This window comes from Erpetoichthys calabaricus, chromosome 1 (assembly GCF_900747795.2).
Source record: "Erpetoichthys calabaricus chromosome 1, fErpCal1.3, whole genome shotgun sequence".
Classification (NCBI taxonomy): Eukaryota; Metazoa; Chordata; class Cladistia; order Polypteriformes; family Polypteridae; genus Erpetoichthys; species Erpetoichthys calabaricus.
The window spans coordinates 345,263,870-345,291,290 of record NC_041394.2 but is presented as its reverse complement, the minus strand read 5'-3'; the positions used below and the strand labels follow the sequence as shown (position 1 = coordinate 345,291,290).

At 40.1% G+C, this 27,421-nt stretch overlaps 1 protein-coding gene across 4 annotated transcripts in view; it reads left to right on the top strand.

Moving 5' to 3' along the window:
* Window positions 1–26,526, top strand: part of LOC114641320 (NACHT, LRR and PYD domains-containing protein 3-like) — an 88,619-nt gene extending 62,093 nt beyond the window's left edge. The window contains exons 9-13 of one of the 4 annotated variants that reach the window (XM_051924976.1): window positions 7,416–7,589; window positions 17,398–17,571; window positions 21,690–21,863; window positions 24,955–25,128; window positions 26,298–26,526. In XM_051924976.1, coding sequence (XP_051780936.1) covers window positions 7,416–7,589; window positions 17,398–17,571; window positions 21,690–21,863; window positions 24,955–25,128; window positions 26,298–26,397 — 796 coding nt within the window. In that variant the 3' untranslated portion in view covers window positions 26,398–26,526. Of the gene's footprint in view, window positions 1–7,415; window positions 7,590–8,316; window positions 8,412–17,397; window positions 17,572–21,689; window positions 21,864–24,954; window positions 25,129–26,297 lie in introns of those variants that run through there. The other 3 variants (XM_051924978.1, XM_051924981.1, XM_051924988.1) reach the window with 3 other exon arrangements.
* Window positions 26,527–27,421: the final 895 nt, after the last annotated feature.

The following is a 27,421-nucleotide window of genomic DNA, read 5'->3' as shown; positions in this document are numbered from 1 at the left end:
CCAAATCCATCACCCGGAAGTGGTACTTTACCTGAACACATATGATTTTTTTTTCTTTATGCAGCTGCAGAGTCCGATTTATTCAACATTGCTTTTATAGTAATTGTTCAATATATTTTTAATTTAATTTGTTGGTGATTGTTCCTTAATGTACATAATATAAAATATAATAATTGTCTTGCGGTTTACTTCTCAAATACTAGGGGGCTCCACCCCCTGCTCGCTTCGCTCGCCAACCCCTGGCGTTGGGGCATGACAAAGAGTGAGATGTATGAATGAGATATAGAATAGTGTGGAGGTGTGGATGATGCATATAGAAAGCAAAAAATACAGTGTTTGGCACAGAGTAATGGTTTATTGGAATATTTCTTTGTACACAACATTAGTAGTAAAGATGGTGTCCTGTCCTTGAATGAGTCTTCCTTGGCATGGAGCATTTATAACTTTAACTTTAACGTCAGGTGAACGTCGAACACGTGAGAAGGCAACATAAAGTTGTCCATGTCCAAAAACGGGCTCAGAGAGGTAGATGCCAACCTTGTCCATGGTTTGTCCTTGTGATTTGTTGATGGTCATGGCAAATGCAGGTTTAATGGGGAACTGTCGGCGTTTCAATGTAAAAGGTAATTCTAGGTCAGAACTTGTAAGGTCAATTCTAGGAATGAGAACAGTATTGTTAGCATGTGATCCTGTAAGAACTGTCGCTTGAATAACATTGTGTGTCATGGTGTTGACGACTAAACGTGTGCCATTGCATAAACCCTGTTTAGTGTTAAGGTTTCTTAATAGCATGATTATTGTTCCGTTTTTAAGGCTAAGATTGTGTTGTGGTAATCCGGCCGGGTTAATAGTGTTCAAATATTCTAAGGGGAAATTCAGATGTTCATTGTCGTCATCAGAGTCAACTTTGTCAGAACTTAGAAAGAGCCGTGCCTCTCCAGGAAGTAATGAAATGACCTGGTTATTAATGTGATACAACATTAATATTTTTTGGACATAACATAGTGCGTTGTGTTAAAAAGGGGTATTTGGTCCAATGAGATTGCTGTTCCAAATATCTCCGTAAGTAAGTCGTCGCAGATAAAGGATTGGGGAATTGTAATAATATCTGGGTGAAGTCCATCTGTATTGGTGAGTGTACCATTTCCCAGTTGTAATAGCCAATTGTTATATTCGGGATCTGGACATCGCATGTTTTGTACTAACTGTATTGTTTGAAAGCAATGCCAATTGTCTGCGTATTTTAAGTTGGACTGAACAATAGCTGAGCGCATGGCATGTGGAACAATAGCAAAGCATTGTCTAAAATCACCTCCTAATAAAAGTACTTTTCCTCCAAAGGGAATATTATTATTCATCAACGTTTGTAGAAGTTTATCAATGGTGTTGAGTAAGTGACTGGATGCCATTGTACATTCATCAATAATTAACAGTTTCGCAAGACGGATGTTATATTTGTCCACATATGCGAAAGCAGTATGGGCCATTGCCTTTTGGTGGCCTGATATGTACTCCGGTAGATGCAAAAGCAAATGAACTATTGTAGGATCTAATGCAGTTCATAAAGTTTTTACTTTCAGGCACATCGTTAGTTAGAAGCTTCTGTAGATATTCAGGATATGAATGTAAAGGAGGCAGTCTAATCTGACCCTTTTAACAACAACGTGTAAATTCATTACTTGTATTGCCAGTTGTTTCTTCAGGGAAGTTAAGTGAATGACAATGATTGCAAATGACATTCATTAATCCCAATGAATTTTCCTCAATAGTGCACTCATTATTGAATGCATTGTCAGCCAAGTGGCGCAAGCGTTTAGCAGGTGTCTGGCGTTGATGTCCGTGACGGGCAGGTTTTGCTTGTGGCGTTTGAGAGGCGCGTTGTTGCATGTCCAGTATTTGGGACGCGCTATTTTGGAGGTGTAATCGATTTGCCTGTGCTGTGCGAAAAGTCCGTTTCAGTCTATGTCGTGCATTGTTTGTATCGAGCCTTGTCCGTTTTTGTATGTCGGTCAGTCGAGCTTTCTGTTTTTGGAGCCTTGCTTGCTTGTTTTCTGGCAGTTCATATGCGCGTTGTAGACGTCTGCATTCATTTATGCTGTCTCTTCACTCCCGTTTTTGTATGTCTGAGACGCGAGGTCTTTCGGTTTGAACTCGTGCCTGTTTCGATGCAGCACTTTGAGACGCGCGCTGTATGCGTCTACGTTCATTGTGTCGGTCCATTTGGGATCGTTTCTGTAACGGGGTTAGTTGAGCTTTGCGTTTTTGGAGCCGAGACATTTTTTCTCCCGGAGTTTCAGAAACGCGTTGTATGCGCCGCCGTGTATTTTGTTGTTTCATGCGGGTTCGTGTGTTTGGTCCCGTTATCCGAGCCGAATTGTTTTGTACGTGTGAGCGTGTATTCATGACTTGTTTGTTCCTCAGCGTGCAAAATATGGATAAGTAATAAGGAGGATCGCACTTACAGTTAATATGGAGCCTTTTCTGCAGTTGAACGGTTAATAGTGGTTTATTGTAAGGAGATCCACCTATGTTGTATAGTGTGAAGGTGTTGAGATGACGTATGTTTAATATGGACGGTTCCTTTAGAAATGGGGCTTTGGGTGTCACTTCTTATTGATGTTAGTGTGTTTGTGGGTCTGATTCGTCGTTGTTGTGAACGTTTCGTGTGCCATGTTTCGTCTCTAATGGGCTTGGCGTGGCGGTCACGGCTTCTTTTTTTTGGTGTGTTAGGAGCTTGTTTCGTGTGCAATGGGATTCGTGCCGCGCTGTGTGCTTTTCCGGCGTCTGAGGAGTGGGGGGGGGAGGATTGGTGGGGCGCGAGCGTCTTCTTTCTTTTTGTGTGCCAGGGGCTTGTTCAATCCTCCTCTTTGTATGTGTCCCGTCCCTTGCTTGTAGGGTCGGCGGGGTAGTTTTGGGTTCTTTTTATTTTGTGTGCCAGGGGCTTGTTGAATCGTCCTCTTTGTGTGTGTCCCGTCCGGTGCTTGTAGGGGGGGGGGGTGGGTGCTTGCAGGTGGGCGCGAGCGGCTTATTTTTTTTTGTGTGCTAGTTTCGTGTGCAATGGGTTTCGTGCGGCGCTGTGTGCGTCGCCTGCGTTTGACTCCTTTTTTCTGTGCTGACTCCTTTTTTCTGTGATCGCGGCACCTCATTTCTTTGACTCCTTTTTTCTGTGCTCACTCCTTTTTTCTGTGGTCGCGGCCGCCTCTCGCGGAGCCTCATTTCTTGGGGCGCCTGCGCAGTACGTCTTTTTGTGGCTACGGCCCATGGCCGGATGTCCCTGCGTCCATCCAGTTTAGCATTCTCGGTTAGTAATATGGATCCATCCCCATATCTGAAAGTCGAAGGGAGACCACTCACGATTTTTGAAAATAAAACGCCGCTGATCGAAAGACTGACAAGGTCATCATACAAGATCAGCATATTGTTGCTGACCAATCACTTTTGCTGCATTACATCCAAACCTGCTGGGGTAGGCTCCAGGTTTCCTGTGATCCTGCTTTGGATAAACAGGTTTAGATAATGTATATATTGTTCTTAATCTCAGATGCTGTCCCTGTTGTTTTGTGCCCATCCGTATCCCTATTACCTACTCATGCCCTGCTCATTATGGGTTACTGTCCTTATGGTGGGCTATTCAAGACTCACCACCTCTAACCTTGACACTACATGCTTGGTGCAGAGGGTGTAGACCTATAAATACCTGGGAGTGCAGCTGGATGGTAAATTGGACTGGACTGCTAATACTGATGCTCTATGCAAGAGAGGACAAAGCCGGCTATACTTCCTTAGAAGGCTGGCGTCCTTCAACATCTGCAATAAGATGCTGCAGATGTTCTATCAGACTGTTGTGGCGAGTGCCCTCTTCTACGCGGTGGTGTGCTGGGGAGGCAGCAAAAAGAGGGACGCCTCACACCTGGACAAACTGGTGAGGAAGGCAGGCTCTATTGTAGACATCCGTCGCAGAGTGATGGGCACTGAGCAGGCTCCTGTCAATCATGGAGAATCCACTGCATCCACTGAACAGTGTCATCTCCAGACAGAGGAGCAGCTTCAGCGACAGACTGCTGTCACTGTCCTGCTCCACTGACAGACTGAGGAGATCGTTCCTCCCCCACACTATGCGACTCTTCAATTCCACCCGGGGGGATAAACGTTAACATTTTTCAAAGTTATTGTCTGTCTGTTGTACCTGCATTTTTATTACTCTTTAATTTAATATTGTTTTGTATCAGCATGCTGCTGCTGGAGTATGCAAATTTCCCCTTGAGATTAAAAAAGTATCTATCGATCTATCTTAACACTAGAAGCACCGTGGATAATGCCAATTGCCAGTGTGTTTCCAACTATTCATTGCGACTCTTCAATTCCACTCGGGGGGGTAAACGTTAACATTATACAATGATATTGTCTGTTAAACCTGCCTTGCAGTCTCCACCCTGCATTTTTTAACTTGCACTGCATTTTTATCACTATTTAATTAATAATGCTTTTATCAGTATGCTGCTGCTGGAGTATGACAATTTCCCCTTGGGGATTAATAAAGTATCTATCTATCTATCTATCTATCTATCTATCTATCTATCTATCTATCTATCTATCTATCTATCTATCTATCTATCTATCTATCTATCTATCTATCTATCTATCTATCTATCTATCTATCTATCTATCTATCTATCGAGTGTATTATCTGTACCTTCCCTTTTTTTCTGACAGTTTATTATCTATCTATTATACAGTGCCTTCCCTGTACAACAATTATACAGTCTCTTATTCATGTTAATTGCAGTCTCAGTTTTTAAAAATTATATTTTAAAAAGAGCATCCCAGAGACTTTTTGAAATTAAAAACTAAAAAATATCTCACATGTAATTTAAATCCAGGCTTAATTTCTTAAAAGAATAAAACATGAAAATAACATGCTTTGATTGACTGACAGTACACACTAATTTTTTCTTTTCTTTTCTTTTTTTTTTTTACTAATTTAACATACTTTTATGATTAGGAAAAAAAGTTTTGATATAGCCTTTTTTCTTATAAAATGTTACATTTTGTCGTTAAAAAAAATGCTTTCTTTCCACTGGGGAATCGAACCTGCATCAAATCAGTCCAGCTGAGTTCTGATTAACTGAGCAGTCTGTGTCTAATATACATAGCTGTCCAGACAGGGAGGACACCGGGTGAGAATCCATGATGTCCTTATTACAAGCCAGCTGCACTACCATTGAGCCACCTGCATAGATATAATGTTGACTTATGCAAACATCTTTATATCGTACCAACTGATATTTGAACTTCACAGTCTTTGACGGCAACATCTCATTTGAACAATTTCTTTTTGTTCGGTTTTATTCTAAAATAAAAGCATACTTTTTTGTTATACCTTTTGTGAAATTGTTTATTTGATATTTGGACTTCAATCTTCACACATTTGACGCTTCACATCAATGCTATGTCGTTATTACTATACCATATTTTAAAAGTTTCTGTTTTAGCTATGTGTTCCACATTTCTTGCCTCAGTTTTTTTATTTCTTTGTACTTTACACAGATCATTGTAGACACGGAACACACATTAAATGTATGTACAGTATTTCAAATAAAGAAGTATCATTACCTATACAATTCCTTACGACTCATCAGTAGAGGAGATCTTCAACATAGATTTGAGCTGAAAGTGAAAATTCTGGCTGTGAATGACAAATAGAGAGGGTCATTGTGTCGGGAAGACTAGTGTGGTGAAAAGCAAAATTCAAATAAAAAAAATTGTTTTACTTTTTTTCTCATTTTCCTTCAGTTCTAGTTTAAAGACATTTTTATTTTTGTTTTAGTTAAATGATTATTTTTTCATTCACAACATATTTAATTTTATTTTAAGCTAAAGAGAATAACAATAATTACAGTGTGGACTACTTTCTCGATTGAAATTCATCAGCTTTTTCATCTGTGCCAGGAATTCTGCTTGCAATACATTTATTTAAGATAATAATAATAATAATAATAATAATAATAATAATAATAATAATAATAATAATAATAATAATAATAATCTGCGGTGGGCTGGCGCCCTGCCCAGGGTTAGTTTCCTGCCTTGCGTCCTGTGTTGGCTGGGATTGGCTACAGCAGACCCCCGTGACCCTGTAGTTAGGATATAGCGGGTTGGATAATGGATGGATGGATAATAATAATAATAATAATAATAATAATAATAATAATAATAATAATAATGGGTCTCTTTATAATGAAGTTCCTGTTAAAGACCAGATTCTATTTTCATATTTGAAATTGTAAACTGTGGCCTGTAAAGCCAATTACTTCTTGCTGCTTTTTCCCAATTTCCTGCAATGAAAAGTAGGGATGCATTCCTAATGGAAGAAATGGACATTTGATTCAACAATGGGAAAGAGGTGGGGGTTTGGGCCACTGCAGCCAACCCTTCTTGTATGTCCCTGGATTGAGGTGACAAGATCAATTTGTGGCATTGATGGTCCTTTCTTTATTGATTGACCATTTCTGGTCCTTCATTGTTCTCACACAGGTGAGAGTCACTCCTCATGTTGTCCCATCAAAAGTTCTATCAAATTCTTATTGACATTTCTGACCAACAGGCTGTGTTCAGACATGATAAACAAGAATGGAATAAAACAGAGAAGCACATTTAATGGAGCACAAAACTCACAACTGCTGAACTAATGTCCTCCTCAATTCTGGTTTTATAAGGCTATCAACTGAAACTATTGTATATGGATAAAAAATAAGAACAGCTGAAGAAGAGTTAAAGAAAGAAAGAAAGAAAGAAAGAAAGAAAGAAAGAAAGAAAGAAAGAAAGAAAGAAAGAAAGAAAGAAAGAAAGAAAGAAAGAAAGAAAGAGAGAGAGCCATGAGATCTCTGTGTGTGTCACGTCTTCAAACCACAAGGTGCCTGTCCCTGTATGATCTTCTCATCTTCTTCTTCATGCAATCCCAGTGTTGTCTTGTTAAAATTCTCCTCTCAATGTGTCTTACTATGGAGAAAACTCCAGCAGCTTAAGTCTGTTTTGTTTTTCTGATCCTTTTTGCTTCTCTTTGAGTTTTTATTCAAATCCCAAGATTCTCTTTCATCTGCTGTGGTCAGTGTTTAACTAGGGATGAACATCATTGACAGAACATTCAAAGAGGACTCAGTCTCTGTGACAATGGGCAGGAATTTTGTTTGGTTTACTTTTTTTTTTGTCTGTGCCCTGTCTGTCTGTCTGTCTGTCTGTCTGTCTGTCTGTCTGTCTGTCTGTGTCTGTCTGTCTGTGTCTGTCTGTCTGTCTGTCTGTCTGTCTGTCTGTCTGTCTGTCTGTCTGTTTGTTTGTTTGTTTGTTTGTTTGTTTGTTTGTTTGTTTATGTGTTTTTTCCTCCACAAGTCCTCATGTCTCTCTGTTTATCTTCACAGTATGTCTCAATGTGGTCTCACCTCCACATGCTGCTCAGCTCTTTCCTCAGTCCTTTCTTCTCCACACTCACGGCTGACTGAACTGGAGCTGCCCAACAATAAACTTGGGAACTCAGGAGTGGCTCTGCTGTGTGAGGGGTTGAAGAGTGAAAACTGCAAAATAGAGAAGCTGGGGTGAGTAAATAAGAAGTGTGTGTGAATGTGTGTGTGTGTGTGCATGTGGGTGTGTGTGTGTGTGTGTTTGTAATTGATGAATTTATTTAACTGTTCTACACCCACAATACAAGCACTACGTTTAATCAGGACAGGCAGTGTCACATGTGGACAGATACACAAGAAAGTTTCACTTTAATAATTAAATTCATAACAACGGTGTATTAACCCCAAGCTCCTTCCCTGACATCCTCATTGTCCAGTGTTTTGTTCAATTTCTTGCCCCACAGTTCCACACTCACTATTCTTTATCTCATTCTTGTCCTTGTCACCCTCCTAAATTATCACTTTTCCCTCTTACACTCCTGTGATCTCCTCATTAACATTTGTTAAAAGTCACTTAAAGAGAAAGAAAATCATAAACATAGTCAGCGGGGGCAGAAGAACAGACCAGAGTGACCATAGATAAATAGTGAACAACCAAGTATGAGTTTGATTGACATTTAAAAAAGGTAGACTGAATTGGATGCAACGCCTGCTACTTACTCTCAGCCCATCTCTCCTGCCATTGGTCCCGGCAGTAGTACAGCAGATTTAACCATGCAGCACATCAATTTTTTCATTGCAGTTCAGGTGTTATTGGGGGACAAAACACGTCTGCTCAGCAGTGCATCAGGACCCATTGCTTCATGATGGTCTCCAATCCCCCAAATCCATCAGTTATTGATTGTGTGTCATTTCCTTGCAGCACTTGATGCTTGGCAGGATACCCCAACCCCCCAGATCATCAATCGAGTGTCTAGGATTATTCTAGGAACACATATTCAAGACAATTAAGATTCATTTAGGTAAATTGTTCAAGTTAAATTTTATGCCCTGAGTTAGAAGATTATTTTTTTAATTTCAATCTATTCACCTGCAGTACTGTATGTGGTTCCATTTGTGGTCCAAAATTCAACTTTTTTATCATCAAATGTGATATTACTTTCATAAGGGGTGCAAAAAGAAATCAAACATTTTCTAGGGATGAGTGATTGTCCGGGTCAACTCCATGCCACCTGTTCCATCCGGGAGCCTCTTGAACCCGGATCGTCGAGTAGTCATAACTGAGATGAACCAGGTAAATGAGGACACACATACACAAACAACAAGGGGTAGGTAGGTGCAAAAGTGAATACAGTAGTGCTTTTATTACAACAATCCAAATAAACAGTGTCAATAAATAGTGCAGTGAATCCAGTTCTTCCAGATATAAATAAATAATTACCTAAAACCAAATGAAAGGTGCGATTTTAACATATTCAATAAATACCCGTTAAAACTGAGGTTAAAATCTAGCAGGCATCTATCCTAATTCCCAAACCTTGGTGCATCCCTTTAAAACCGACATATCCAGGGCTTACCCTACTCGGGTCTTGCAGCATGGAGAGACGTCATCCAACAGGCTCAGACAACCTTCAGTCCTGCCTGTGGCCCTGCCGCCCCATCCAATAGAATTCCACTGGATGCTGCCAAGCCTCCACTCCTTCAACTCTCGTTGTCATCTCCAGCCTTGTGGGGGAGTCCTCCGAAGTATCTGCATATTTGTAGTTGCTCCTACTCCATGGTTGTTCAGCAAGAGCAACCTTCAGCCCCTTCGTGAGCATTGACCACATGCTTCATCCTTGGGCTCCATTCCTGTGCCTCTGCTTCCTCTCATCTTGCACTAGCTCTCTCATTCCTGCCCTTCCTTTTACCCTTTCCTTTAACCTCCACTCTTTCTCTTCTTTTCTTTCATTCCCCTCCCTTTGTCCCATTCAGGCTCCATTTTATCTCTCCTATTTAATCAAGTGCAGGTGTGACACGGCATAATTGAGGCACCCAACCAATCCTCCTGCCTCCGCATGTGTATGTGGAGTGATCGTGTCTGCACACACCCACAACCAATTGGAACCTTGCAACCAATTATTTATTAACAACTCGTCCGATGCCATGGACCATCACAGTGGCATAGAAAATGTTGGGAACTACTGTACAATATTATGAGATATGGTAGGCATGGGCTTTCCTTAGTATGCCACTCAGTTGGCAGTGCTTGTAATGCCCAGATAACAAAATCTGAATGGTGTATAATCATGTTTTACAAACAACATCTTAGTTAATTTAAATAATTTATGCAGTGATTATACTTTTGCAAGCTAATATTTGAATGTTCTTTGTGTTTTAAGATTGTTCCTACATTTGCCTTAACAGTGGTGCTTACTATATTGTGATTAGCTGTGTGAGGAATGCGGAAGAACAGACGAGATGGAAAATAAAATAGATTTTTTTTTGGCTGCAATGTGAATTGAAGGCAAAATTTAGCTTTTGTGAAGACTTCATATTACATCTGTTTTCTGTGTGTTTTACCTGCATCAAATAAATTCAGCTTTATACAGTACTGTATAACATGGCCCTCCATGAAAGGTTTTCCTGTACAGTGAAATAGTGTTAAATAAAAACTTTAAGTGTAAATATGGATCAACTCTTAAAGAGTTACTTTAACAATGTAACAGTTCATTTAACACTGGCAATCTGACTGTGTACAGTTTTTTAGTTTCCAAATATAGTATGTGTTTAGTCTGCTTGAGGACACAAGAATTGACATTAAAGCCCTCACTAATAAACTTCAATTCCATGTTTTTATAAAAGGATTTCCTTACCTGTGAAGGACTGAAATGTTGTTTTTCTTTCACTGGTGAGACATTCCTGCTTCTCACTGATCTTCTTGCAGGTCTTTGAGAAATGGACGAAAGAGCTTGGTAAGAGACTAGTGAGAATTGAACAAGTGAAACTCTGGCCCAATATCTTCTTCCCTTTCTCTAGCAAGTTCAAGCCCATCCTTTGATATTTCTATTCTAGTACTGTCCCTGGTTTGTGAAGATGTCACCCATACTTTACATTCCCCGTCATGCTCACTAGAATTAGACGTGGTTAAAGATACTTCCAGTGTTTCTGAGCTAAAATTGTCAGTTATTAAAAGTACCAATTTTAAGTTAGTGAACGTCTAACACTAGTACCGAGTTATGGAATGTGCAAGAAAATCAGATGCACTTTAAGATCTTCCAGGATTAACCCCTGTGTGTCCCTGTCTTTGTGGAGTTCACCCCGGATACCACAGATCCCTGCAGCCTTTCCCCCCCTCAGCTGGTTCACCACCTGTGCAATCTCAGTGAGATTAGGTGGTTCACAGCTAATTGGAGGATCAGCCTCAAGAACCGTGGATCCAGAAATATCCAACGTCTTAGCCGGAAGATCAGCTTTAAACACCTGCTCAAAGTAGCCAGCCCAGCGGGTCACAACTGCAGTGTCATCCGTTAGGACCATTCCATCAGCTGCCCTGACTGCAACTCTCAGAAGAACAGATTCAGATGTGCTTAATGCTTCAATACCTGTGTATCCAGGACGTGGGTCGCTAGACCACAGATGATATGTCACTTGCTCACAGATTCCTCTAACGATCTTTATCTGCCCTCAGTGCCCTCACAGCCAACCTTCTCCGTTCCCGGTACAGACCAGAGTTGCCATTGAGCCATGCGCTATGACACCTCTTGATGATATCCAGGGTGCCCTGCGAGATGAAACACCTCCATCTGAGAACACCGGTAACACCAACACAACCCTCAGTAACCTTCACTACACTGCACCAAATCAAAAATATTAACACTGACACATTCCAATTCCCTGAATGTTAAATAAAAACACTACTTTAACTTCCTGAAGTGTATACAGCACAAAATTAAATCTCCTCTTATTTATTTATTTATTTTTTTATTACTATACAAGGTATAGTTAAACTTCGGTTTACCCAGTCTGTGATGCGTCAGGTACTACACTACTGTGTTAAGTTGACAGTTTCTTTATTCTGTATTGTTATGCATTATTCAGATAAGTATTACATATAATTCACATACATTATGGAGTGATACATATTCCTCAACTGGGTAATAACTCCCAGTAAAGTACGCTGTAGGTTTGTGATGTTGCTTAAAGCTTATTATTTGTTATGATACAAAAAAAAGAAAAAAATCCTCATGTTAAAGTTGTTAATTTTAAACCAAACAATACATATTGACAAACACAAATTATTCTAATATTTCCAACAATAAGCAATCCCTCAAAAGTTGCAGAGACGATGTGAAAGAAATGACGGACTTCTGCTCAAAGCCTTTCATACATAAATAAGTGGAGATTAACATTGAACTTGACTTCATAACTTAACTCCAGCTTTTAACATCAGGACTGAGAGACATTTTACTCTTTCTGTTGTTAATTTTGCACAGTTATTGTTAAGAAAAAAATAGTTAACATTGATTTTAAAGCTGCTATAATAATATGTCCTGAATTTCTAATTTAATAACTGCATTACCCATGAAGCCTAGGGGGGCGGAGTCCTTTCTTGAATGTATATAATTGGTATTGGAAAAAAAAAATCGAATGAGTCAGTTGAACTTGCATCCGATGTGTGGTGGTATTCTTTTATAAAAACGTAGCTTTACCTGTGAAATGGAAGATATTAAATGGTGTCAGAACTGCTTGAACTCACTGACAAATAAGTAGATGGAATCTATGGGAGTCCAGATGACAGACATGAATTGGGTGTCGCTGAATTTGCCAGAAACATGGAGACGGTTCAACCAACATGCCGAGCTGATGTTCAATGTATTGCTACATGTGAAAATGGAGAAGGAGAAGTGTAGTTACCTTCTTTTATCTGTAGGAGAAAATTCAGGATAATGGAGAGTGCTTTGAATATTTTATAACAGGCCTGAAATTGCTAGAGAAGGACTGTGGTTGCACTAATAGTAACGTGATGGTGAGGGACTGAATTATTTTTGAGACTGTAAGGTTTCTAAACCCTTTTGAGGATCCCCCCAACGGGAAAACACACCGAAGAACATCCCAAAGCGTGATCGCCACGTCTGTGGAAGACAGCTTATCAGTTGCTGGGGCACTTGCAGGCTCACAGCACTGTAGCGGCTCACAGCAAAAGCAATTCCGAGCCAATCACGTTTGCGCTATAAGCGTCTGTCATTGATGGGGTGATGTAAGGAAGATTATAAATGCAGGGAACGTTATTACTTGGCCACTAACCTGGCCACGACCCTGCCTGACTGCTGTGACTGTGTATAAGAGGGTGGTAGATCACACTACAATAAATAACCATTCTGTTCCTGTTTCAAGCTGAATAAAGCTGGTTTAGCAAAAGTACTGAGACTCACCCTCGTGTTTTGCGGTGCAAGACAGGGACTCACGCGTCACAAGACGAATTCTGAAAAAGTTAGAGAAAAACTGTTGCATCAGTGGTGCTGCTCGACATCCCACCAAAACAAGTAAAAGTGATGAAACTATTGTTAAAAAAGAATGTGTGGTCAGTGTGCCCAAGAAGCTAAGGATAAAGGTATGTGCCCTAATAAAGGGTGTCAGTGTGAAAAAGTGTGGAATATTTAACCACTTTGGTAAGGCATGCTGGACTCAGCAACCATATAGGCCAAAAACTGTGCACACTCTCAGAAAACCATAATTTTTAGGAGTCAGAGGAGCTTTTTAAAGATGCCATCATGAAAGGCATACACAGAAAGTGATGTTGGCTCGCTGCCTCATAAAGTCTGATTTAAACTAGACACAGGAGTGCAAGTAAACATAATACCAACAAGAAAATTTAAAAGACTTTTTAGTCATGTCAGGCCGGAAACAACACTTTATAGTGTATAGGATATAGCAGAGAACAGTTAGATGTAGAAGGGACTTGCCAGCTATGTTGCAAATACAACCATGACTGAGTTTTTTGTAGTGAATACACAGGCGCTACTCATTCTTGGACTGAAAGCATGCCTTGACATGGACTTAATCAAGCTTATGCTGTCTATACATACAGATACGAAAGAGCATGCAAACATTATGCACAAATTTGCCTATATCTTTAAACGCATAGAGCAGTTTCCATGTGAATGCAGTATAAGTCTTGATCCTTCTGCTACCATTACCAACACTAGATGACATCACTACTAAACTAGCCGGTGCAAAATACTTCAGAATGCTAGATGCCAGATCCTGTTACTGGGCAATCAAACTTACAGAGCAGTCATCCAGACTCACCACATTCAACACAGAGGTTTGCAGATATAATTTCTTCCATTTACTAACTGGAATTGTTTTGGCACAGGATGAATTCCAAAGAAGGATTGACAAAGCATACAAAGCCATCATTGACAATTTTGGTATATGGTCGAACAAAAAAGGAGCACGATGCTAACCTACAAGCTGTGCTGGAAAGGACTTGCCAGAGGGGTGTACTTCTAAACCCTGACAAAAGCGTTATATGTGTATTGGAAGTCAGTTACTTAGGTGGCATACTAATATGCAATAGCATTGAACCTCACCTAGAAAATGTTAAGGCTGTAAAAGAAATTGAGCCACAACAAAATAAAGCTGAACTAGAAACAATTCTGGATATGGTCAACTATCTCTCCAGATTTGCTCCAAGACTCAGAGGTTAATGCACCCTTGAAAGAACAATTGAAGCAAGACATTGAGTTTGTATGAGATGAAATACATAACACTGCATTCCAGCAGATGAAAGAACTGATTACAAAGGAGCCAAGGCTTAATCTTGTCTACTGTTACCTGAACAAGGAGTAACAATTACAAGTTGATGCTTCAAAGACTGGCCTTGGCACAGTACTTCTGCAATTAGATAAACCAATTGCTTATGCCTCAAAGTCTGTGAACACTATGGAACAGAATTATGCTGAGATTGAGGAGGAGCAGTTTTTGGGTGTAAACGTTTCCACCAGTATGTGTATGGTAGGAACATTATTGTGGAGTCTGACCACAAGCCATTGGAGTCCATACTTATGAAACCCCTTTCTGTAGCTCCACCACATTTGCAATTAACTAACTTATAGTTTCAAAAATATGATTTTGTGATTCGATACCATCCAGGCAAAGAAACTCCAGTAGCCGACACACTTTCTAGGAAGTCAATAACATATGACGATTGTAAGAGCCAATTTTAGAAAGTTAAAAGTTTTGAGTTAAACTCATATTAATGTTTGCTTAATTTGAATAGAATATCATTTCTTCCATAGTCATAGACAATGGTATACTCTTTTCCCCCTATAAATTAGTAAGAGATAGAATCTTTTTGTTATAACTGAGAAACAGTGTGATAATAGATCTAGTTGTGTTTAGAACAGGTCCCAGTAAACAGGGACTTGAAAGACCCATTTTCAACTTAGAAATGAGATAAGCATACAGTTTTCTGACCGTTTTGAAATGGTTCCGAAATTATAAGTGATTAGTAACGATTTAAGATGTAACAAGATTAAGCTTAGAACTGAATTTTTCTTATTATAAATTTTTCCTTTTTTTTTTGCTATTTTAATTTTCTTTTTTGTGTGAACTGTTTTACTTCGAAACTTAACTAAACACTTAAAAAATGAAGATATTTTGTCTGTGGAATCATTTCTGCGTGTCAGGCTTTTGTTGAATCCCATTTTTTGAGTTAGAGCTGCTGAACTTTGGAAACTCTGAGAAAACGCAGCTATAACGATGATTCACTAAGTGTAGGTATGGATACTGAGATACACTTATCCTACCCGTGAATGAAAAGAAATTATCTGAAATAAAAACAGTAACTGAAAAAGACCCACACCTTATGATGCTCAAAACATGGTCCAAACAGGTTGGCGCAAAGTCAGGAAAAGATGCCCAGCACTCATCACTGATTAGTGGAACAATAGAGATGAAATCTCAGAGATTGATGGTATCCTTTTTAAATGGTGCCGGCACACCAAGGTTGACGGGCAATTAGATGGCCAGCAGAGCAAACTGAGGAGAAACATGAAACAACAAGAAGTCTAGACACCTATTTGTTAAACTTATTGATCTTGTTCCACCTTTCACTGCAACAGAACGTAAGCCTGAGGATCGTCTCCTCTTAATACGGTACTATATCTGGTACAGCTTGAACGGTACTGTCTCAGGTACACTGCAACTGGCCCACAGTGTTTGTAGCAGGGTTTAAACCCACAACCTCAGGGTTTGAAGTCCAAAGCCTTTAGCTCTGGTTGATGGCATCTTGTCAGACACTCAGATTCCCCATGCAACATTCTAAACAAAAGAGAGTGGGAGATTTTTGTTCTGTGGAATATGTGAATAGAGTAGCTCCAGTAGTCATAGATACACTGGGAACCATCAAGACTGAATTCTAAGAGCAGCTGGACAAATTCCAACTCCCGTAAAGTCAGTGTGAAAAAAATCTAGAAGATCGCACTCCACGGCACTGTCTGCATTCTTCGACGAGTCCCCAGCTGAACAACAAGGTGAATTCAAAGACTGAGAGGTCTGGTTGATCTCTCGCAAATGAACCAGCATACTGTAAAGCGTTGTTAGGAGGGTATAATTATAATAATAATAGTAATAATTATTGACATGACTGGCACCTGATATTAAGATTGTGCTGCTTCTTCACACTCAGGTCACCCTCGTTTTTCATTTGTCTCCTGTCTGTCAAATGATATCAACTTGTGTAAATGTGTAAAGTCTGTGTGATTGATAGCTTTTGGTGAAGAGTCATAATTTGAACCCATGTCCTTTTCATCTAGTATTTTTTAACATTTTCTCTGAATATTTACAGTAATATTTGTAAAAGCTTGTAAATGTCCTGCGATATTTAATCCACTCACTTAGTGTCCTCTGGACTGTCCAAACTGATGTTTAAAAAAAACATACAAAATGGCCCTGGAAGCACCTCAGTGCTGAGTGGACTGGACTTTAGAATGCCGACAGCCCACTTGAAGCTTGTCCTCCTGCATTATTACAAATTAGTAGAAGAAATAAGAAAACTGAGGCCTTCATCCTGACCAGAGAAGGGGATGGTTCCTTACCCAGAAGATAGATGGGCATCCCGACCAGGAAAAAGGAAGGAGTCAGACCCAGAAGTGAAGGCTGGAGAAGATGGACGGAAAACCCACCAGAAGAAGTTGTCGTTGGGAACTCTTTATTCTACCAAGACGCTAGATCGTAGTGGCCCTGGATATTGGTGCCCGGTAGGGCATGCTGAGAAGCGTAGTCTGGCAACACAGCTCTGCTGGGGACCCTGAGTGCCACAAGGGGGCACTGTCAGGAGATGTGCTCCCTAAAATGGGACTTCTGTATGAACCACAAGTACTTCCTTTGGGCAGTGGCCCTGGCACCGGAAGTAATCCTGGGTCCTTAATAAAAGGGACCGCACTCCCTTGTCGAGGTGAGTCGGAGCTCTGAGGAAGGAAGGAAAACATACTGGAGGAGGGCATTGCGGTGGTGAGAAGAATTGTGAGGAGAATTGAATTGGGGAGAGAAAAGGAAACCTGATCTTGTGCATTTTATTTGGAGGTATTGGTAATAAAACTATCTATTATTTAAATCCAGAACTCAGTGTGTGTTCGTGTTGGTGTCCTAAAAATCAGACAAAATGTCTCCAAATTCTGAATGGTGAATGACGGGCAGAAATCTCTTGTTTGTCACCCTCCACCCATTGTCACCTTTAACAAGTCCATCTGGTCATTGGAGTGCAAGATGCTTTGAAATTCCAGTTTTAATGTCCACATGTCAGTTTGAATGATTTCTCACCAGTCAGTACTGCATGGAGGCTGGAGACACAGTCAAGTAAGTATACGCTTACTGTAAAGGATACCAGTCATCTTTGGTTCAAACAGCATTTCAGTGAAAAGTCAAAAATGCAGCAGTCATTGAATCTTCGTGCCTTGTGTCCTTCTGTCTGTCTGTCCCTCCTCATGTTCTCACTTCTCTCTCTTTATCTCCACAGGCTCAATTCATGTGGTCTCACCTCCAGAGGTTATTCATCTCTCTCCTTAGTCTTCTGTTCTCCAAACTCACGACTGAATGAACTGAACCTGAAAGATAACACCATGGAGGATTCAGGAGTGGATCAGCTGTGTGAGGGGCTGAGGAGTGAAAACTGCAAATTACAGACACTGAGGTGAGTGATCAACAAGTGTGAGTGTGTGTGTTGCGTGTAAGGGTGTGTTTGATATTGTTCACTTTATAGATCTGACTTTTTCCCACCTAATTTCCAACACTGTGTTTAATCAGGATAGACTGCAGTGCCCCATGTAGACAGACAGATGAATGCGAGGTGGACACAGGTTAAGATGTCCCTGTAATAATTTAATTCATAAGGACAATGTTTTAACACTGAGCCCCTCCCCAGAGTGATCCTCTTGTCGTCAACTCTGCCAAATCTGTTGTTTTATTTTTATCCCATAATCCTACCCAGTCCATTCTTTATTTCCGTCTTGTCCTTGTCTATGTCCTTCATTGTCACTTCACTCCCTCACACTCCTCTGATGTCCTTGCTAAAGTTTGTTAAAGTCAGTAAAACAGAATATGAAGGATAAACATGGTCAGTGGGGGAAGAAGAGCTGACCAGAGTAACTGTGGACAACTAGGACTGGGCTGAGATGACAGATGTCACATTGAAAGCTTTTATATGTGCATTTTGAGTTATTTTGTGATTTGGTTAAAGGAGTATTCATTTGAAAGGATTTTTTTAAATCCATGTTGATTTATTTTGACAAAGTTTATCTTTCGCTTCGTTCTTTTTTACAGGATATTCACATTGTATGATGACGCCGAAACAGGAGTATAAATACTCCTTAATTTCTGTTAGGAATTATCCCTTTGGTTGGATTAAGAAAACAATTTTATTGTCAGTTTGTTTTTCTTTTCAAAACTGGCCTACCATTAGGTTTCATTTTTTGTTTTTTGAACTCTCTTTTTAGCTCTCACCTTGCTTTCACTTTTGACTACAATTTTGCCATAAGTTGCCATCTCATGGTCAGTTCAAGTACTTACAATTCCCTTTGACACTCCTGTGTCATAAAACAGACAGGAACATAGAGAGTAGAAAAGCAGAGAAAAGAAGGGGCATAAGAATGAAAGAAAAAACAAGAAAGAAGAGAAAAGAGAGGGGTAAGAGGTAAAGAGACAAAACAGGCAAAATGTGGGCAGCAGCAGTAGAAATGACCATCCAAGCATATACAGAAGGAGAAGGTCACGGGGAGGAAAGGATCAGGAGTGAAGGTGGTGTGGACAGTAAAGTGTGAGACGCAGGTAGTGACCATCATTACAGCCAAATGTACTGGACAGGCTGACATCTGTCTCAAAGGAGTTTACAACTAGATGTAACTCACAAGTCTACACAGGACATCAACACATGCCAGTCAATAGACTCAGTAAATGTTTATATTTATATTTTTTTATTTTATTTATATATATATATATATATATATATATATATATATATATATATATATATATATATATATATATATATATTTTTTTTTTTTTTTTTAAACATTAGATATGTATGTCCTCCCCGTGTCTGTTTGGGTTTCTTACTGGTGCTCCGGTCTCCTCCCTCAGTTCAAAAACATGAGGGTTAGGTGGACTGGCAACGATACATTGGCATGTGTATGTGCATGTGTACATGTGTGTGTTCACCCTGTAATGGGCCGGCGCTCTGTCCAGGGGTTGTTCTTGCCTGCGCTAGTTACTTTTTCCAAATTCGTCTATTAGGTAAGATAAAGCCTTTTTTATCTTCTAGGGATCTTGAGATAGCTACTCATGCGTTAATTTTTTCTTGCCCCGATTACTGCAACTTGCTGTATTCTGGGATTAACAAATCCCTGATACACAGGTTACAGTTGGTCCAGAATGCTGCCGCTCGCTTTCTGGTTGGGCAAGAAAGTATGACTCTGTTTCTCCAATATTAGCTTCTTTACACTGGCTGCCTGTCAGTTTTTGAATTGATTTTAAAATCTTGCTGCTAGTTTTTAAATCTTTACATGGACTTGCTCCTGCCTATTTATCTGAACTGTGTGTTTTACATCAGCCATCTAGAGTGCTTAGATCTTCTGGTCAGCTGTCTCTGGTTGTCCCTCGTACCAAGTGTAAAACTAAGGGGGAACAGGGCTTTTGCAGCTGCTGCGCCTCGCCTGCGGAATTCTTTACCTCATCACATAAAGGAGTCGTCTACAATTGAACTGTTTAAAACAAGACTAAAGACTCATTTCTATTCACTTGCATTCTGTGACCTTCAGTAATATTGATGGTTTCCTCTTTGTGATTATATAACAGTACTTCTATTTTTTATGTATATAACATTACTTCTATTTATTATGTATTTTATTTTATGTTCATATATTTTATTTCTATTTATGTTTTATGTTAATCTGTTTTGTTTTTCTTTTATTCTATTATTGTAAAGCACTTTGGCCACAGCATTACTATGTTGTTTTAAATGTGCTATATAAATAAATTGACATTGACATTACTTTATAGGATAGTCTACAGCTCCTCTTGATCATGCTGAGGATAAGCAGTTGTAGAAAATGGATGGATGGTTAATGTTATTGAACTTTACAGTCAGGGATTGAGTTGAATAAATATCACAAACTTCATAATACATGAATGAGGAATGGTGTAAAAGGGAGCCTATTACAGTTAAAAATACTCTTTGTAGTCCAGGGAGATAAATCATATTATCCTTATGAATGTTTATCTTTCTCCCTCTGCAAATGGGGACCTGATAACAGAAATGATTCATCCTGCCACCAACACCTTCATGATGACTCACTCCACCCCTGCAGTTGTAATATGTGTTGACTTCAATCATGTGACTTTGGAAGGAGCTATGATAAATTCCTATCGGATTGTGTATTGTTTCACTAAAGGAAATAACAACCTGGAGCTGCTGTTTTCAAATAGCAAAGATGCCTTTAAATGTAATCTACTGGCACCTTTAGGCAAATCTGAGCACAACTTGAGTCATCGTATTCCCAGCTCCAAGCCTGTTATTAGACAACAGCCTGTTACCACAAGAATAGTGAGGAAGTGGAGCCTGGAGGCTGAAATGGCCCTGAATGACTGCTTTCAAATGACAGACTGGGAAATGACGTGTGAATCACATGGGGACAATATTGAGGCACTCTCACTGCATCACAGACCATATTAACGTCTCTGTCGACACAGTGGTACCCACAAAGACAGTGAGTTGCTTTCCAAATAACAAATCCTGGATTACTAAAGAGCTAAAAGGTCTCATGAATGAGAAAAAGAAAGCATTAAAAATCCGGTGATAAAGAGGCTCTGAAGGACGCAAACCGAGTGCTGAAGAAAAGGCTGAGTGAAGAAAAGGAAGCTTACAAAACTAAAGTAGAAATCCAAACTCACTCAGAATAACATAAAGGATGTCTGGAATGAACTGCGCATTATTACTGGACTCAAGCAATCCAAGGCTCAGGTGCTAGAATGGAATGAGAACAAAGCTCATGCCCTGAACCAATTTCCAAATGGATTTTCCCTCCCACTGCCACCTTCTTCCAATGACCAGTCTCCCCATACCATCCCTACTACATCAATCACTCTTAGCATTTTTGCTGGAATGGCTAGTACTGAGTCCACCTCTGACCATCAGTGTGGACTGTCCATAACTGAAGACCAAGTAAACAGACAACCGAAGAAGCTACACACAGGAAAACCTGCAGGACCAGACGGAGTCAGTCCTCGAGTTGTTTAGGCCTGTGTTTACCAATTTATGGTGTCCTCTGTCACCTGTTCAGTTTGTCCTTAAGGCTTCAGAAAGTGCCACTGCCATAGAAAAAATCTTGCATTGTTCCTGTTCCAATGAAGACAAGTTCATCTGACCACTCGAGTGAAGGATACTGTCAGTGTTAAAGCCATGTCAAATCATCATATTGTGTTATTTTCTAACCCACTGAATTCACATCAGGGGGTTGTAACCTATCCCAGAAAACATTGGGTGGAACGCAGGAACAGTTCCTGGACTTGGCCCAACCAGTGTCAAAGACCACATGTCAATTTTAATGACTCTCCAACTGTCAGTACAGCATGAAGGCAGGAGATGTTGTCTGGCATATAACGCCTTGCTTTATAAGAATAGCAGGAGTTTCAGATTCAAACTGGATTTCAGTGAAAAGTCAAAGTCCCAGCAGTCATTAAAATCGTTGCATTGCATGTTCTTCTGTGTGACCTTCTGTTCCTCTTCATGTTCTCACTTCTCTCTCTTCTCCACAGCCTCATGAGATGTCATTTTACCTCAACATGTTGCTCAGCTCTCTCCTCAGTCTTCTCTTCTGAAAATTCACAACTCGCTGAACTGAACCTGAGCTACAACAAAATAGAAGATTCAGGCATGGAGCAGCTGTGTGAGGGGCTGATGAGTGAAAAAAGCAAATTAAAGAAACTGAAGTTAGTGAGCAACAGGACTGTATGTATTTTTATATTTGTGTGAGTGTGTGTCCTGAAGTTCATTTCTTCTGACTTCGTAGATGCGACTGTTTAACACCCGATAACAAACACAGTGTTTTATCAGGACAGACTGCAGTGACACATGATGTAGGTCTAGTAGTATCCAGCAAACAAAAAGTGTTTTGTCAGTGTGAATAAGAGTAGTGATATGGTGAGGTGTGTCAAGCTGGGCCTTAGTGAGACTGTAGTTCATGTCATTTGTGCATATGATCCTCAGGTGGGCTGTGAGGAAGAGGAGAAGTATATTTTCTGGGTAAAAATGGATGATGAGCTTAGGGCAGTACAAGAGGGAGAAAAGGTGATTGTTGGTGATTATCTAAATGGGCCTGTGGGAAAGAGTAGAGTGATGAAAGAAGAGGGTAGGGAGTATGGAAGAGAAATTCAGGAGAGAAGAGGATAGCAGATTTTGCCACAGCATCTGATTTAATAATAATTAACACATTTTTTTAAAAAGAATGTTAATCTGCTTGGGACTTGCAGTAGTGGAGGAAGGGAAAGCCAAACAGAATTTCTAATGTGAAGAAAATCTCATTTGAAAATGATAAAGAATTATAAGGTCATAAATGGGGAAAGTGTGCCAGTGCAGCATAAAGTGGTGGGGATAGACTGGAAGGAAGGGCTTAGGAACAGGTTTTGGGAAAAAGTTTTAAATGAAGTGCAGTCATTTGAGAGTGTGAGAGAAGAATAGCAAAGTTGTATTACGTGTAGGTGAAGAGGTGTTGAGTTGGATAACAGGAAGGAGCCCACCTAGGGACAAAGAGACATGGTTGTGGAGCAGAGAGGTGCAGGATGTGTTAAAGGCTAAGAAGACGGCAAGTAAGACATGGTACCAAGCAGGTAGGAAGAAAGATAGAGAAATGTATAGACAGAGAAACAAAAAGGCAAAGAGAGCAGTGGTAAGGCACAAGCATTGGAGGAGGTGTATGAAAAATGTGAGACAAAAGAGGGAGAGAAAAGGATTTTTAGACTAGTGAAGGCTAGGAACAAAGCTAGAAATGAATATAGTTAATTAAGTCAGAGGAAAGATGAGCAAGATGTGGTCTTGAGTGACTATAATAGGATCACGAATAGATGGAAGAGGAAAATCCAAGGGTAGGAATTGGGGATGGAGTCCCAACTGAATGTTGAGGACCAAGAATAAAGAGGGAGGAAGTAAAAAGGCACTGAAAAGAATGGAAAATGGAACAGGACTAGATGAAATACCATTGGAAATTTGGAAGAGTTTAAGGGAAGATGGAGTAGATGTGTTGTGGGATCTAGTGCAGAAGATCTATGAACAGGAGAGAATGTCAGAGGAGTGGAGCAACAATGTGGTTGTACCCATTTATAAGGAGAAGGGTGGGATTGTGAATTGTGGAAACTATAGAGAGATAAAGCATGCAATGAAAATTTGGGAAAGAATTATAGAGAAATTGCTTAGAATAGAAATCATCATAAGGAAGGAGCAATTTGGTTTTATGCCAGGGAGAGGAAAAACTGATGCAGTTTTTGCATTGAGACCTCTCATAGAGAAACATCAAGAAAAGCAGAAAGGATTGCATATGGTGTTTTATGATTTGGAGAAGGCTTATGGTAGAGGTGCATGAGGGAGAAAGGAGGACCAGAAAAGTACAGTATATGAGGATTGTCAAGGATATGTATGAGGGAGTCAGGACAACCCCAGCTAGGTTGCCACCAAGGATCTTCTTTAAGTTCTTACCTCTTTGATCTGATTAAGAATGTGTTGAATCATGGGACAAAAGAACGATGTCCCTGTTGCAGGCTTTGTGTTGTGTAGCACAGAAAAGAGGAATTGGAGAGGACGTTTGAAGATAAACAGGAAGAAGACAGAATAAATGAGGTTTAATGATGATCAGGATTTAGAAGTTAGCCTGCAGTGAGAGCTACTGAAAAGAGTGGATAAATTTAAATATCACTGGTAGCCTTAGATGGCAAACTAGATGCAGAGATAACCTTTAGAGTATAGTGTGGCAGGAACAATTGGAAAAATGTATCAGGAGTATTGTGTGATTGAAGAATTAAGGTGAACGTTAAAGGTAAAAAATATAGGTCCTCTGATTCTGGCAATCTGGTTGTACCTCACACTAACCTGCACTCTATGGGTGACAGGGCCTTCAGCTCCATAGCACCTACTTTGGAATGATATCCCGAAATTAATTAGATCAGCCGACTTCATTCATTCATTTAACAAACAACTTAAAACTCATCTATTTAGGAAGGCTTTTAACTTAACTTAACATTCTGCCCTTTCTTTCAGTTTACCTCTCTGTCCAGGTGCTCAGGATAATTTGTGTGTCTGTTATATCACAAATTAGGTTATTTGTTAGGGTTTTTCTTTTTTAGTATTGAATTTAGTATTTTACTCTGGTTTATTGTCCGTTATTCTATTTAATGCTTTGCTATCTGTTTCATTGTTTTATTCAGGAAAACATTTGTATCCAATGTTACATATACCCTGCTGTTTTCTTTTTTCTTTCTGAGACACTGTGAAGCGCCTTGAGAATGAGAACTACGCTATATAAATAAAATGTATTATTATTATTATTATTGTTATTATGTCAAATAGCTGTTTAGGATTGCATTCTGCAAATCAGACAAAGTGTCCACATGTCCTGAGTCCTTAATGACAGACAGAAATCCCAGTTTGTCACCCTCCCCTCATTGTCACTTTAACAAGTCCATCTAGTCACTCAAGTGGAGGATTCTCTGAATTTTGTTTCTTTCTTTCATTCTTGTTCAGTGTTAATATCTACATGTCTGTCTGAGTGGCTACTTGCTAATCAGTACAGATTGAAGGCAGGAGTCATGGTCAGATATACACTTTATAAGAATAGCAATGGTTTCAGGTTCAGAATACATTTCAGAAAATGTCAAAATTCCAGAAGTCATTGACCCTTTGACCACTGTCTGTCTGTCTGTCTGTCTGTCTGTCTGTCTGTCCGTCCGTCCGTCCGTCCGTCCGTCCGTCCGTCCGTCCGTCCGTCCGTCCGTCCGTCCTCATGTCCTAACTTCTCTTTGTTTATCTCCATAGCCTTTCTAGTTGTTATCTCACCTCCAGATGTTGCTCAGCTCTCTCCTCAGTCCTTTCTTCTCCACACTCACTGCTGACTGAATTGAACTTGGACAACAACAAACTGGGAGATTCAGGAGCTCGACTGCTGTGCGAGGGTCTCAGAAATCCAAACTGTAAATTAAATTCACTGATGTGAGTAAAGAGGTTAAGGTGTGTGGGGTTATGAAGTCACACCTAACATCTTGATGGACGAACTGACCCCAGAATGCCACATGGACTTACTGAAGAAAGGTGGAGGAAAGACAGTGGGACAAGAAGGACAAAGGTGGACAGAGGTGGCAGACAGGAAGGAGAAAAAACATAATGGGAGATGATAGAAGGAAACAGACAGGAAGAAGATAAAGGAGGAGTATGAGATGAAGAGACAAAAATAATAGAGGACAAGGTGGATATTAGCTCCAGAAATGACATGCAGAGGGAAAAGGACAATGTGAGGAGATATGACAGGAACAGTACAGCAGGCAGAGTGAACAGGGGGAGAAGTGGAACAGTTATGGGGGTTATTTGGAACTAACAAGAAAGAGAAGAGTCAATGTCAGTGGACAGGGAGGTGTGGGGACAACAAAAAGAAACAAAATAAGAGAAAATATGAGGAGACGTGAAAGTGAAGGAGTGGGAAAGAAAATAATAAAGAGAGAGGCTGAACTTTAATTAACACAGTGGGATACAGGAAGTGACCACAGATGACAGCATATCAACTGGACAGGCTATTGTTCTGGCAGCACAAAATAGTAAAAGGGTGAAATCTCCAAAATAGCCCAGAAAATTGATCTCTCTCCAAGACACGACAGACCACAGGAAAACAGGAGGCTTAGGGAGTTTTGTTAACAAAATGCAAAAGGGGCTGCCAAAGGCAATCCAAAAATTACATTCCACAAATCACAATTCCTTAGAAAATCCAAATTCCAGAGAAAAGGTTCAAAGACAATAATCAGAACTTTAAAAAAAAAATAATACTCATAAGAATCCACAAAAACCAGATGAAATGCACAAATAACTTTAAATAGGAGCTAGGGAGAAAACTGAGTCTGCCCTGACTAGAACACCTTCTGTATAGAATGGGCAGTAAAATGAGACCAAAGCAACAGGCTTTCAGAGGAAGATGATCCAGCTGGACAGTGGGCTGAGTGACCAGCAGGCCTACCCACGCATGCACACATTCACAAACCATGTGACTTAGATGACTAGAGACAATGAGATAAATTCTGGGAAGAGGACCTCAGAGAGTGTGTCACTGAGATACTGCAGTGTGTGAGGTGGAGTTCTCTTGTGTTTGTAACTCACACTTTTGCCCTTCACAGGCTGTCTAACAATGTGATCAGTGACAGTGAGAAGGAGAACCTGAGGTCACTACAAGAGGAGCTGAAGGGAACTGGACAGCAGGTCGATATCAAGATATGAGAAGACTGGACATGCTGATCAATTGACCCCAGTGATGGCATCCCCTGTCCACTCCCTCAAAATTCTCCTCTTTATTCTTTTATAATTACATCATCTCTGCTCCACATATATTAAAATCTCCAACTCCTCTTCTCAGTCTGTTTGCTTCTCCGTTAAACTTCTTGCATTCGTCCATCCTGTCACTTAACTGGTGTCAAACTACACAAGTTCAGACCATAAAGCCCTCAGTTTCTCCAGCTGGAGGACCACGGTAGTTGTTTCCCTTCAAATCGAGCCTGTTGTATGGTGATGGGTGGTGAGGCCTGTCCTGGCATTGGGGACAAACACAGGGAGGATACTGGGTCATCACAGGACAAGCTTATGGTCATCTGAGAGAAACATCACAAAACTGCTGCTCTTCTACACCGTTTGGTGTTGTCTGAGTCCATGTCTGTTCCATTCCATGTACACTCTCCTATTTCCACACAATTCCTGACTTCTGCATCTGACTTAAAAGACATAATCATGTGCTGATTTGGACATCTGTGATACTTTAAGGCTCAGGTCCCTGTCTTCTTTGTCATTCACTCATCTCCAATTCATTATCACTGCCACTGGTGTTCTCTTTAGTGATCAGTGACCTGAACAAGTGAGTTTTTTTAAAAGAAATGAGAACAAAATAACAAAACAAGGAGAACTCAGGACAAGTAGTGCAGAATAAGTGAAGGAGTGGTGGCCCACCCAGGGTTGAGTTCCTGCCTTGAACCCAAAGACAATTGGCTCCGGTGCCCAGCTACATTAAACTGGACTGAGAGAATTTAGAAAATAGAGGGATGGAGGAGAACAAACACAACTAGTACTTGACAAATGCACTAGGAAATAAAATGGGAACTGGGGTAGAGTTAAACATTTGAGGACCTGGAGGATGAAATGTGAGATGCCACCTTGAGGGTGGGTGGACAGATGGACTAAAAGTATGACAGAGAGAAGATGAGACAGAGAGAGACGAAAAAGGGTGCAAGAAAAGGAGCAATGTTGAGAAAGA